This window comes from Candida theae (assembly GCF_024610275.1).
Source record: "Candida theae strain CBS 12239 chromosome Unknown scaffold15, whole genome shotgun sequence".
NCBI lineage: Eukaryota > Fungi > Ascomycota > Pichiomycetes > Serinales > Debaryomycetaceae > Lodderomyces > Lodderomyces theae.
In genome coordinates, this window is record NW_026261353.1 from 73,034 (window position 1) to 85,137 (window position 12,104).

The window sequence follows — 12,104 nt, forward strand, 5'->3', positions numbered from 1 at the left end:
TTTTGTTTTTTTTTTTGAAGTATGTACTTCCTCCTTCTAAGTTATATAGCTGAAGATATCGCTACCAATCACATTCATATCATTTTCCGAGAACAGAAGAAAAAAAAAAAAAATTATTCACACATCCTCTCTCCATTCACCTGTTATCTCCTACAGTCGTTGATGTCCTCGATACTAAAATCCCTTCCATCGAAAAGCCGATTGGCAAAAGTAAGGAAACTCAGTGCTGAGATATTTGATGAATTCTGGAATCCAACAGCCAAAAGAAATCCAGCAAAGATATTAAAGAAGCCATTGTTGGGACCTGAGGTGGTTAAATATTACGGAGACAATAATGCCGTTCCTACGTTTAAGGATTTCAAGAAATGGTTCCCCGAGTTGAAGTTGGTGGATCCTAGGGAAGCACACAGGACGTTTATGGTTGAAGATAGAAAGAGGAGGAATAAAGGTGCCCCAAAGAAGAAGAAAGCGTAGACTCTTTGTTGTTTTTAATTTCCCCTTGTACATAATGAATACACAAATGCGTTATTTGAATCTGGCCCGTTTTCGATTAGCAAAAGTATCGGTTACTTCGTCCATTGTATTTGAGCCGGCACTGCTCTTGTTGCTTTGTGTAGACTGTTTGATGCTGAGATACTCCCAAAACTCCCCGTTGGCTTCTCGAGCAAAGACGATAATCGTCTGGTTGTCGAGTAAAGAGGCGGAATAAATTGCCGCATTGGTTGACAACAATATCTTCTCCACCCCGTTCTCGTAAAGTACAATTTGGTGCTCGGATACGATGAAGCATCGACTCTCATCGGAAAGAATATCGAGGATCAGCAGCTGCGTCTCGATCCAAGTCACATAATGCAATGCAGTGTCATCAATGTCGAATTTGAAAAGATATACGATGTGATTGCCGAGCTGTACAAAGACGAGGGGGTGGAGATATGAAATTTTGACAACTCCAAAACTATTTCTCTTTGCAGCCACCTCTTCCAAAGTCTTGGTCACATGTAGCACCACTTTCAACAATCTCATGGATACACCTCGAATCTCCAAGTATGGTCCAATGACTCTCGCAAGTAGTAGCAACTCAGTTTCCCCTGAGGAGCACCAACAACTGTGAACTCCACCTTTTGACACCATGATCTCTCCCTTCTCTTTCACTTCGTTATAAAATTCAAGCTGCACCACTGGCTTGGTCAAATCGGGCCCAAAACTGCCATTTGACCCATACACTTTTAAATTGTAGCTTGATAAAGTGTCATTTCGATCTAGTATTTGAAGCCAGTTCCCGCTGGTTGACCAGTCCACAAGAGCTTCTTCGGACATAAAGTTTTGTAGCCTGACTGAATTCACCAAAATGCTGACCAGTCCAGTGTTGAGAAACTGGTATAGTGTTGGAGGAACATTGTACTCAAAAGTATCGGCTATCAAACACCAATAGCTCCCGGTTGAGGTCTTGCGAATAATTATGCCATCATCTATGGGTTTGTACACGGTGCATAACTTGCGTGTGCAATCCAACGAATATAAGTTTGCACTCAAATTGTATTCGGAAAACAACACCAATTGGGTGCTGTTTGCATAGCCAGTATCTTTCTGGTGAACTGTTGGTGGTATCCATTCAATCGACTCAATCAATTCGGAAATAGGATGTCGTATCAACACCAGTGATGCCTCATCTTTATCAATGTCAAGGATGAAAACAGCAGCCATATTCTTAACCAAGACGGCTAGTTTCTGGCACTCTTTGCCACTTTGTTTGTACTCCCATGCAAAGGATATATCAAGCGTTGTTGGGATATCATTGGTGGAGTACTTGCTTCTTATCACTTCAAGCACCTGGAAAGAGCGATGTAGTTTGTTTTGAGGGGTTTGAAAGATGCTCAATACTATCAGGTCTGGCAATGGCTGAATCTGAGCAACATGGTTTTTGCACGGCGAGAGCTGAGCTTGGGACATTGCTGGGTGATGCTGTTGTTCTTGTGGGAAGATATTTGATGGAAAACGCGGTACAAAAAATAAAAAAAAAAACCCCCCAAAAAAATTTAAAACCAAAACAAATGACTTCTATAAACACCGAATTTAATCTCAACAGCAGCTAATAGTCAAAGCTTCACAATACAGAGCAATGAAAACAAGCAGAAGGTTGGGGCATGGGAAACCAAAAAGAGCTGGACGCACTTTGAAATCCCTCAAATCGAAGCCAACGTCACCTACACCTCGGGATCATCTGCGTCATCAATCAAGAAACATTTTCGATCGTGATAACAAGTTGTCATCATTGTTTTCATCTCAAACAGAGAGCACTCCCGATCCAAGCACGCGAAGAACCAATAGACTTCCCTATGCAGATGAAGATGAAGGATTCCCCAATAGAGGAGATAGTTCGCCGCCTCTTGATATTCGAAAGAAAAGAAGGCTGATAACCCCTCCGAGTCAATTTCAAGACAGTTTGGAGTACGATTTGCGAAGGAACTCGCCTCCTGGTGACTTATCGAACGACTTTTTCAATGTCCTGAAACCCAAAAAAGCGGCAAAGTCTAAAAAGCTGCTGAAAAAATCATCATCTCAGACATCACAAGAAAGATTAAATAATCAGCTACGTTCGCCATTGAAAGGACAAAATGATCCCCTAAATAATAGAGATGTGCATAGGACACAGAGCCAAGGCGCTAGAAGGATGTCGTATAATAGTCGAGGGAGAAGGGTTAGCTCAATGGGTAACGGTTTTGAAGGAGAGCCGCATCAAGATGTTCCTGTTTCCGAGTACCACAAACATCTTGATAAATCGATTCCCGAATCAGATAGAATGAGACAGCTCTTGATTTGGAATTTGAAAGCGGAGTTGGATAAAGAGGAAAGTGACCACAGAGCAAAACAGGACCAGATGTCGCCAGAAACACAAACGGTGAATAGCATAGCCAAAACGATCAATGATGAATTGATTCAGCTGTTGAAGGATTATTCCCTATCGATAGACTGGAACGAAGGTTCTCTGCAAAAACTCGACTCTGTGCTACTACCTAATCCCAAAAACAAAACAAATTTGGAAAATATCAAAAAGTACACATTGGAGTTGAATGCATTGAAAAGTGAGAAGCAAGAATGGGAACAGGCGTACCAGCAATTGACCTCCCTTATAGATACAGTGGCCACTCCTCAAGACACCGAAGCTTTTGTCGGGACCATTGAGAGTCAAAATTTACAAAATGAACTAAATCCGACATTTGCTAATGTTGAACAAAATTATCAAGACATTCATCAAAACTTGACAAAAGTGACGACAGATGTTGAGCTGTTGTATTTTTCAGTACGCCAGATGAGCGAGTTGGCTGAAAGAATTGAGAACAGAGGCAAAAGTGATTTGGAGAATCAAATCTCAAAGTTGTTGGCAAAATCATTACCTCAGCCGCATGAAAAACTAGTGGAATCAAAGGACATTTTACAAGCTATATGCCTTCGTGCTAACACAAAGAAATAAAAACCATTGTAAATACTAAAGAAAAGTCATTTTATTTCGTCACGATAATGCTATTTACGATTTCTTTGCAAACAAAGGCTCGCCAATATTCTTTCCTCTCAACTTCACACCCAATGCTCTTTCTAGTTTACCCAAGACTTGTTGATTTGGGATGGCTCTTCCAGCTTCGTAATCGTTGATGACGTTTGGCTTTTCGTTGACTTTAGTAGCCAAGTCTTTTTGCGTAAACTTCTTTTCCTGTCTGGCTTTTTGAATGGCCTTACCGACACTGGTATCAACCTTCTTTACAGCCACCACATCATCAGTGGCATCTAGTTTGGTTAATCTTTGTCCCTCGGGGTTTGATTTGGTGTTTGCTGATCCATATTTCTTTTCAGTTCCCACAACTAAACCCAGTCTTCTAGCAGCATTCAACTGTGATTGTGTCTTTGCCACATTCTCTCTGGGGCCACCGCCTCCAACTCTGGCTTTTGAACCAATAATAGTAACTGAATCCCAATCGTTTGACATTGTTCTAGATGATCTATGTTGAGCCAAGTTGTATACGTAGATGAGTGTATCTTGTAAAATAAAAAGGTACTTGCGTTGAGTCACATTTTATATTTGCCATTTGGCAAAAGAAGAAAAAAAAAATAAGAAAAATTGTTCAGTCAAACGACTATGGAATGGTACTGCATACAAAGTTGCAAAGTATGATCAAAACTCTTTTTGCTATTTCTACGTCCACTCACTCTGAAGCAGCCACAGTAAGGGCAAGAGGCAGGAGGTGGTTATTTCAGTGTGGATACGTTTGCGTCTAAGATGAAGTCTTATGTCAAGAGGGGTTTCCGCATGCTCTCTTTTGTAAGAATTGATGCAAATACTAGGTGACTGTTGTGTAAGACGCCCTTCTATAATACAGTATTTGTGATATACCCACTGTATCTCACAATAACAAGAGCTGTGTCGAGTATCAAATGTTTTACGTAGGCACCAGTTCATAGACTCTCCTCGGCTAAAAGCTATATCTTTGGAACTCTAAACAGAAAAAAGCTCAACAAATCTTCAATGGCAATCAAAGCGGAAAGGGAAGGGAAAAAAACAAAAAAAAAAAAAGGTGCATTTCAAAGTGCATTTCAATCTCTCTTCCTCTTCCTAAACGTTGCTGCAAAGTATAACATGACATCAATTGAGGTCAAGTCACGTTCAAGATCACTCAAGTCCTATTCATCAAATGAATTGACCACTAAGTCATTGGTAGATGAGTTGATTGAAGAGCTCAGCGCTGATAATCACATTTCAAGACACAGACTTAGATTGACCAGAGCGGAAAATGGCAAACAAATCCCATTGGTTGCTGACAAGACTTTTGCCCAAAATGGGATTCCAGAAAACGAAACAAACATTCAACTATATGTGAAAGATTTGGGTCCACAAATTTCATGGCGTACTGTCTTTGTGGTGGAATATTTTGGACCGTTCGTCTTCCATGTATTGTTTTACAATATTGCTTCGTTGTACGGTGTGAAGCCATATGGGCATACCAGGACCCAGACCTTGGCCTTCTGGATGGTTTTGTTGCATTTCGCCAAGCGTGAGTACGAAACCTTGTTTGTTCACAAGTTTTCCAACGCCACAATGCCCGCATTCAACATTTTCAAGAATTCATCTCACTACTGGATTTTATCTGGTTTCAATTTGGCATACTTTGTGTATGCCCCAGTTGGGAAACACACTGGATTTTTGGGATCTTTGTTCCATGTGAATCAGTTACCGGAATGGGCCCAATACTCATTGGTGGCCTTGTGGGCTTTTGCCGAGTTATCCAACTTCAAAACTCACAAGATTTTGAGCAGCTTGAGAAGCAAAGATAACAAAAAGTATGTTATCCCCTATGGTTATGGATTCGATTTGGTTTCGTGTCCAAACTACTTCTTTGAGTCTTTGTCGTGGTTTGCATATGCCTTGTTGGTGGGTAATTGGTCTGCATGGATCTTCCTCTTTGTCAGTACTGGTCAAATGTGGTTATGGGCAGTCAAGAAACACAAGAGATACTTGAAAACATTTGGTGATGAGTATAAGAAATTGAAGAGAAAGATCTTTGTGCCATTTGTTGTATAAATGGGAGAGGAGGCGCTTGATCAGAAGTGTAGATTTACAATCATTGTTCTCTACAATGTACAATCATCGATTACAACGTACAATCATCCATTCAAATCTCTAAAAACTCCCCTGTATAACAAAACTCCCCCCGTATAACAAAACGCCATCATCTGCAGAAAAAAAATAAAAAAAAAAAGAAGAAAACTTCAACCAAAGCTCCCTTAATCGTTCTTGTCTGGGTTCAAGTGAAGAGAAATACTGTTGACACAATGTCTCTCATCGGTTGGAGTGTTGAACCCTTCACCTTTGAAAACGTGACCCAAGTGTCCACCACATTTGGCACAGGTGATTTCATTTCTCTGCATACCGTGACTGTTGTCTGTACTAACCTTGAGCGCTCCTGGGATAGCATCATAGAATGCTGGCCATCCGCATCCTGAATCAAACTTAGTGCTGGCTTTGTAAAGTGGATTGTGACAAGCAACACATTCATAAACACCAGTTTTGGAAGATGGGGTTTTATTGTACTTGCCTGATCCTGGAGGTTCAGTTCCCTTTTCTCTCAAAACGTAAAATTGTTCAGGAGAAAGGATTGCTCTCCATTCGTTATCGGACTTGGACATTTTTCTAATGCTTTGCTTTTGTGTGATTGCTGGAATATTTCTCTTGGTGGCAAAAGACAAGTTTCTAGTCAAGTTGTTGGCAGCTGCTGTTGATTTACTCTTCCAAAAAGTTGCTGCTTGTTGGCGAAACATGAAAATATAAAGAAAAAAAAGCAAAAGGCAAATGAAAATCTTCATTGCTATCTCGAAAAAAAAGATTTAAATAGGTTTGTCGGGGTATTTATATCGGGTATGGAGAAGAAAATTCCTTCTTCTGTGCAGTAGCCGCGGTTACACAAAAAAAGATTGCCGGATGAGCAATTCATTATCCAGATCTAGAACGTGCAGCAATTGGTCATTTGCTGACTTATCTATTGGCATTACAACAACTAGTTAACTATTGCTATGACTAATCTCTATCAAACTTCTAACCTTAACGAAGGAAGTACTTGTACTCACCCTTCTGGTTCCTACTGGCATCATTGTTTTCGGTTTGCAAATCCCACTTGAGATCAATATCGTACTCTCTGGGGTTTACGGCACTTGGTCTCGCGAAAATCTCACCATAGATTAGGTCACCTTTCTTCAAGTCCAAAACCTGGTCCATGTAAAAGACTGTTTGCTTCCAGTGAGTATACTGGTTCATTGGACCTGTGGGCAAAGTGACCCTTTCCTTTCCAGGGAAAATGGCGTCCCAATAAACAATATACGCATGACACATATCGTCCTCAGTGGCAAACAACTCAAACTTTCTTTTGAAAGAAAGCTCCTCCTTCTTAACTGTGTTGATGTCAAACTCAAAAAACTTGAAGCTGTTAGTCACCAAAGCTTGTTTGTTCACAGTATCAACTAAAGGCTCTTCCATTGCGGTCTTGATAAACGGCGAATAATCAAATCCATACACGTCTTCCCAATAATGAATCTTTTCTTCCTTATATTCACCATCTTCAATACCAGCAATGTACATCTGGCACTTGTCTGGCAAGATCAATCCTCCCTTGACAAGATACTTGTCTCTGGCATACAAAACGGTGTCTAACATTGACTCGTAAAGCAAAAAGTACCCCATCCATTCAGATATTATTATATCAACGGAATCAACTGGCAACTTGATATCTTCTAATTTACCTTGCAATAAGGTGATCTTATCACTGAATCCGTTCAACTCAACAATTTCTCTGGCCCTGCCAATTATGGACGACATATCAACTGAGTATACATGCTTGGCCCCAGCTTTAACTGCAAACATTGAAAGAATACCAGTACCACATCCAACATCAAGAACGACCTTGCCCTTGAAAGCATCTTTGTTTCTATACATGGCATTCCTATAACTCAACGTACGTGATGTATCTTTCAACATCTCCTCATGGATTCCGAAGTGATCGTAAGATGAAAAATAATGCTGTTCGTATTTGTCAAGAGTAGACTTGTCAGTGGCTGATTCGTGCATGATCAATGATATAGAAGGACAGTAGGGAAGGTGTAGAATCGGATGAATATAGTATTGGTCCACAACAGGTTGTATAATATGGAAAAAAGTAAACTTTAAAAAAAAAAAAAAATATTCACCACGCGATGCACTCCCACAAAAAAGAAATCTGAGACAATTTTTCACCAAGGAGTAAAAAAAAGGAAAACAAATAAAAAAAAATTAAATTGGACGAGATAAGAATCGAACTCATGACCTTTCCCATGCTAAGGGAACGCGCTACCAACTACGCCACACGCCCATTTTCTGTCAAAAAAATTGAACGGTTTAACCAACAAGATAAACAATATTCACGTGAAATTCATTTCTGTTTTCAAATCTTTTTAGGCCCTTGGTCGTATTTTGACTTGTGTCTTTGTCTGGATGTATGGTTTACCTTCCTCTGTTGCGCTCATTTACTTTAAAAGCATTTTGATGAGTGTAAGGTAGTGCATGAACAATTCATATGGAAAAATGAACCAGTGTACTCCTCTGTCAAATAGTGTGGGTGTTGATTACCAACAAGAAGCCACTAGGGACGTTTGTTTATTGACTATACTACCATAACAAGACTCTCTCTCTTTCTCTAAAAGAAAACTATGTGGTCACAGTACAATTTTACAAATTGGACTCGGTCCAAAAAAGCCCCTATGAGGGTCTGTTCTGCATTGAAGGCGCTTCATTTAACAAAATATTTACAAAGCTTCACTTTTGGTCCGATTTTTGGCTTTCTTGATTAATTTCTTATTTGATTGCGATTTTGAGAAAAGGTTTTGAATTTTTGCGCCAAAGTTGTGGTAAATTTTACTTTGTTTTCTTTGCTGCAAATGAGGTTTACATTTTTACAGCAAAATCAATACATATTGTTATCCAGATATACCAGTGTTTATCTCAAGTATTTTGTTTTCTCACTTGAGAATTTGGCTTAGGTATTTGCTGCTCAACATTACTAGCCTTTTTTTTCGGAGAAATTGTTTTGCAGCATGAAATCGGCTCGGTGAAGTAATGTTGAAATTCTTAGATATTGTGTGACAAATCAGCGAATTTGATTTATTGCTCACCAGAGCTCTTAATAATAACATTACTTCATTTACGAAATAAGAATTACTTGGCCGGACTGGCTAGGGACAAAACATTACATTAATTATCGACCTTGTCATGTTTATCTCGGAAGATATATTCAATAGCCGATAGCCATTATGTGTCAGATGGTTATACAAAAGAGGACTTGACTCCTTTACTTCCAATACAGTTGCAAGAAACGTCTTCATCCCCGGATACGATCTATTGAAATAATTCTCCTCTAAACACTTTCCAAAATGACACGTTTCTCCATTCTATTCAATCTTGTGATTTTTTCGTTTACACTCTGCGGCTTCTAGGCTCCACTAAAGCAAATCCGTTTTTTTTTTTGAAAAAAATATAAAAAAAAAAAACAAGAATACATAAAAAGCAAAATTTAACTTTCCTAATCTTTTCATCCCCTCTGACACATCTCGCAAAAAGACACACTCAAAGAACCGTCCTGTACATCGAGTAATGTCTACCAGTAGGTCAAGAAAGACTTTACAAGAAAAGGAACCATCGAGTTCGAGTTCGAATGGCTCACAAGCGAAATCAACTGCTGTGACTGACAGCAACATTAATAGTGACGAGGAGGCAGATGGAATTCAAGAGATCGACTTGACTGCAGACGACTCTAAAGAGCATCATCGCGCTTCAATTAGCCACCATAATCTTCACCACCACCACCACCACAAGAAACACTCTCAAGAAACAAAGTCGAGGAAAAGGATTCGTGAGTCAAGACGATTTGTATTCATATTGGGTATTGTATTGGGACTCGTGGTGACAGTTTTCTTTTCAACAAACAAAACCAGCTTTTCTACTGAGCTAGATCAGTTGGTTAATATGAACTTTGATAACTTGAATTCGCTATTCGAAGACTGGAAAGGATGGAAGGACGTGTTGCCTTCTGGGATTCAGTCTTATTTACACGATGCAGAAGATGGCGACGACACACTTCATGGATCGGCAGAATCGTTTAGTGTTGGGTTAAGATTGAGAGCAGCAAAGAATTATACCGCAAAGTATAACGTGGTTATGGTGCCAGGTGTTATTTCGACAGGATTAGAGTCATGGGGCACGACTACACTGGGTGACTGCCCTTCCATCGGATACTTTAGAAAAAGACTATGGGGCTCATTCTTTATGTTGCGAACAATGATACTTGATAAAACGTGCTGGTTAAAGCATATCATGCTTGATACTGAGACGGGATTGGATCCGCCTAACGTGAAGGTACGTGCGGCACAAGGGTTTGAGGCGGCCGATTTTTTTGTTGCTGGATATTGGATTTGGAACAAGATTTTACAAAATCTAGCCGTCATTGGATACAGCCCTGATAATATGTTGAGTGCAAGTTACGATTGGCGTTTGACGTACATTGATTTGGAGAAACGTGATGGATATTTCAGTAAATTGCAGAAACAGATTGAAATGACGAAAAAAGTGTCTGGTGAAAAGTCCATCTTGGTTGGACATTCAATGGGATCACAGGTTATTTTTTATTTTTTGAAATGGGTTGAAGCAACAGGAGAGTATTATGGTAATGGAGGACCTAACTGGGTCAATGAGTATCTCGATGCTGTTGTTGATATTAGCGGCTCCTCCTTGGGCACCCCCAAAACCATTCCAGCATTGATTTCGGGAGAAATGAAGGATACTGTTCAATTGAACGCTTTGGCAGTCTACGGTTTAGAACAATTCTTTAGCAGAAGAGAGAGAGTTGATATGTTGCGTACTTTTGGTGGGGTGGCTAGCATGTTTCCAAAGGGAGGGGATTTAATTTGGGGAAACTTGACGCATGCTCCCGACGATCCAATCAACACGTTAGAGACTAATGGCACCGGTAAGGAGATTGGTGGACCAAAGAATGGAAGCTTTGGCACTTTTATAAAGTACACCAACAAAGAAGGAGTAGAGCGAGAAGTTACGATGGATGAAAGTTTGGAACAACTACTCGACGATTCACCTGCATGGTACTCCAAAAGGGTCCGTGAAAACTACAGTCACGGTGTAGCCAAAACCAAAAAAGAATTGGAAGCCAATAATCAAAAGCAGAGCAAATGGGTGAATCCTTTAGAAGCAGCATTACCCAATGCCCCTGATTTGAAGTACTACTGTTTTTATGGCGTGGGCAACCCTACTGAGCGTGCATACAAGTATGTACCTGCAGATAAATCAGTAAAGTTGGACTATGTCATTGATAGTGACTCCAGTGATGGAGTGATGTTGGGCGATGGCGATGGAACAGTTTCGTTACTTACCCATACGATGTGTCATGAATGGCAAAAGGGAAGCAAGTCAAGGTACAATCCCGGCAACGTTCAAGTTAAAATTGTTGAAATTAAGCACGAACCAGATAGATTTGATTTGAGAGGCGGTGCCAAAACAGCAGAGCATGTGGATATTTTAGGAAGTGCTGAGTTGAACGAGTTGGTTCTCACTGTTGCTTCTGGACATGGTGACAGCATCAAGGACAGATATGTAAGTAATTTGAAGCAAATTGTTGAGGGTTTAGATATATAGAGCATATTTTGGAAAACACGACTTAGAAAAGGTAAAATTATTTTGGATTACAAATCATGGATGAGGTTGAGCAGAGCTCGTGTTACACAAGCACTGTGCAGTCCTGCCTGGAAACGAGTACCCCGAAGGACCAGCCATAACCAACTCTAAGTGTAAATTGCGGATGGGGCTTAACTTGATCCCCCTCACCTTGCTTCCCACCCCCGCCCCCTTCTCAAGGTGCGGAAATCAGCACCCCAGAAACCACAAAACTGATAGATTACAAAAAGTGGCATTTCAAAAAGGCACTGAAGTCAAGGGAGGGGGAGGCTCGTAAACAGTGTGGTTTTTGGTCAACAGTTAAAGCCATGGGTACATTGTTGCATTACCTTGTAGTAGCTGATTTGTGTACCATACGCACGTGAGGTACTGGGACAATAAGGTAACTGAAAAGTGCAAGTCAAGAAGAAGTGGGGTGCAGGGGGGGGGGGACTTGAGAAGCGAAGCTGAAGAGGGATAGTAATAAGGCACTAAGGGTTGCTTGAGAAATAGACTTAGCCATTGATGCATAGACAGAGAGGAATAGAGTAGTTTACGTCACATTGCTGTGACTTACAGTTATAGTAATCCATTTCTTTTTTAAGTAAGGTGTTGTCCAAATTAAGGTTTGTTTGTTACACAACCGGACTTTAGGTAATTAAGGTTTCGATTCAAAAGGGTTTTTAACGTCTTGTGTCTTTTGTAAACGTATTGTCATTGAATGTGTAGCTCATACATACGTATGCAGTTCCGAGTCAACAACCCGTCTTTTGCAGATGTAACTTGCAGGGACGATATCAAAGGTTATTGATCCAAACCCTGCAACCCACCCCCCATTATTTATTTTATTTTATTTTTTTTTTTTTTC

The 12,104-nt window shown here is 40.2% G+C and overlaps 8 protein-coding genes across 8 annotated transcripts; 4 read left to right on the forward strand and 4 right to left on the reverse strand. All coding sequences in view use genetic code 12, as the record gives it.

Annotated features, from left to right (window-relative positions):
- Positions 1-162: 162 nt before the first annotated feature.
- Positions 163-474, forward strand: KGF57_000597 (mitochondrial 37S ribosomal protein mS33; the record flags this gene model as incomplete). The annotated part of the gene is made up of 1 exon (XM_051755081.1): positions 163-474. One exon carries the CDS (start codon positions 163-165, stop codon positions 472-474), a length of 312 nt encoding a protein of 103 aa, XP_051610862.1.
- Positions 475-525: 51 nt separating this feature from the next.
- Positions 526-1,950, reverse strand: KGF57_000598 (uncharacterized protein; the record flags this gene model as incomplete). Its single annotated transcript, XM_051755082.1, has 1 exon — positions 526-1,950. The coding sequence occupies one exon, from the start codon at positions 1,948-1,950 to the stop codon at positions 526-528; it is 1,425 nt and encodes a 474-aa protein (XP_051610863.1).
- Positions 1,951-2,119: 169 nt separating this feature from the next.
- Positions 2,120-3,472, forward strand: KGF57_000599 (uncharacterized protein; the record flags this gene model as incomplete). Its single annotated transcript, XM_051755083.1, has 1 exon — positions 2,120-3,472. The coding sequence occupies one exon, from the start codon at positions 2,120-2,122 to the stop codon at positions 3,470-3,472; it is 1,353 nt and encodes a 450-aa protein (XP_051610864.1).
- A 54-nt stretch (positions 3,473-3,526) lies between these two features.
- Positions 3,527-3,982, reverse strand: MBF1 (Mbf1p; the record flags this gene model as incomplete). Its single annotated transcript, XM_051755086.1, has 1 exon — positions 3,527-3,982. One exon carries the CDS (start codon positions 3,980-3,982, stop codon positions 3,527-3,529), a length of 456 nt encoding a protein of 151 aa, XP_051610865.1.
- A 648-nt stretch (positions 3,983-4,630) lies between these two features.
- Positions 4,631-5,572, forward strand: KGF57_000601 (trans-2-enoyl-CoA reductase (NADPH); the record flags this gene model as incomplete). The annotated part of the gene is made up of 1 exon (XM_051755087.1): positions 4,631-5,572. The coding sequence occupies one exon, from the start codon at positions 4,631-4,633 to the stop codon at positions 5,570-5,572; it is 942 nt and encodes a 313-aa protein (XP_051610866.1).
- Positions 5,573-5,775: 203 nt separating this feature from the next.
- KGF57_000602 (peptide-methionine (R)-S-oxide reductase) lies at positions 5,776-6,309 on the reverse strand (the record flags this gene model as incomplete). The annotated part of the gene is made up of 1 exon (XM_051755088.1): positions 5,776-6,309. The coding sequence occupies one exon, from the start codon at positions 6,307-6,309 to the stop codon at positions 5,776-5,778; it is 534 nt and encodes a 177-aa protein (XP_051610867.1).
- Positions 6,310-6,589: 280 nt separating this feature from the next.
- On the reverse strand, positions 6,590-7,609 carry HMT1 (protein-arginine omega-N methyltransferase; the record flags this gene model as incomplete). The annotated part of the gene is made up of 1 exon (XM_051755089.1): positions 6,590-7,609. One exon carries the CDS (start codon positions 7,607-7,609, stop codon positions 6,590-6,592), a length of 1,020 nt encoding a protein of 339 aa, XP_051610868.1.
- Positions 7,610-9,166: 1,557 nt separating this feature from the next.
- LRO1 (phospholipid:diacylglycerol acyltransferase) lies at positions 9,167-11,218 on the forward strand (the record flags this gene model as incomplete). Its single annotated transcript, XM_051755090.1, has 1 exon — positions 9,167-11,218. The coding sequence occupies one exon, from the start codon at positions 9,167-9,169 to the stop codon at positions 11,216-11,218; it is 2,052 nt and encodes a 683-aa protein (XP_051610869.1).
- Positions 11,219-12,104: the final 886 nt, after the last annotated feature.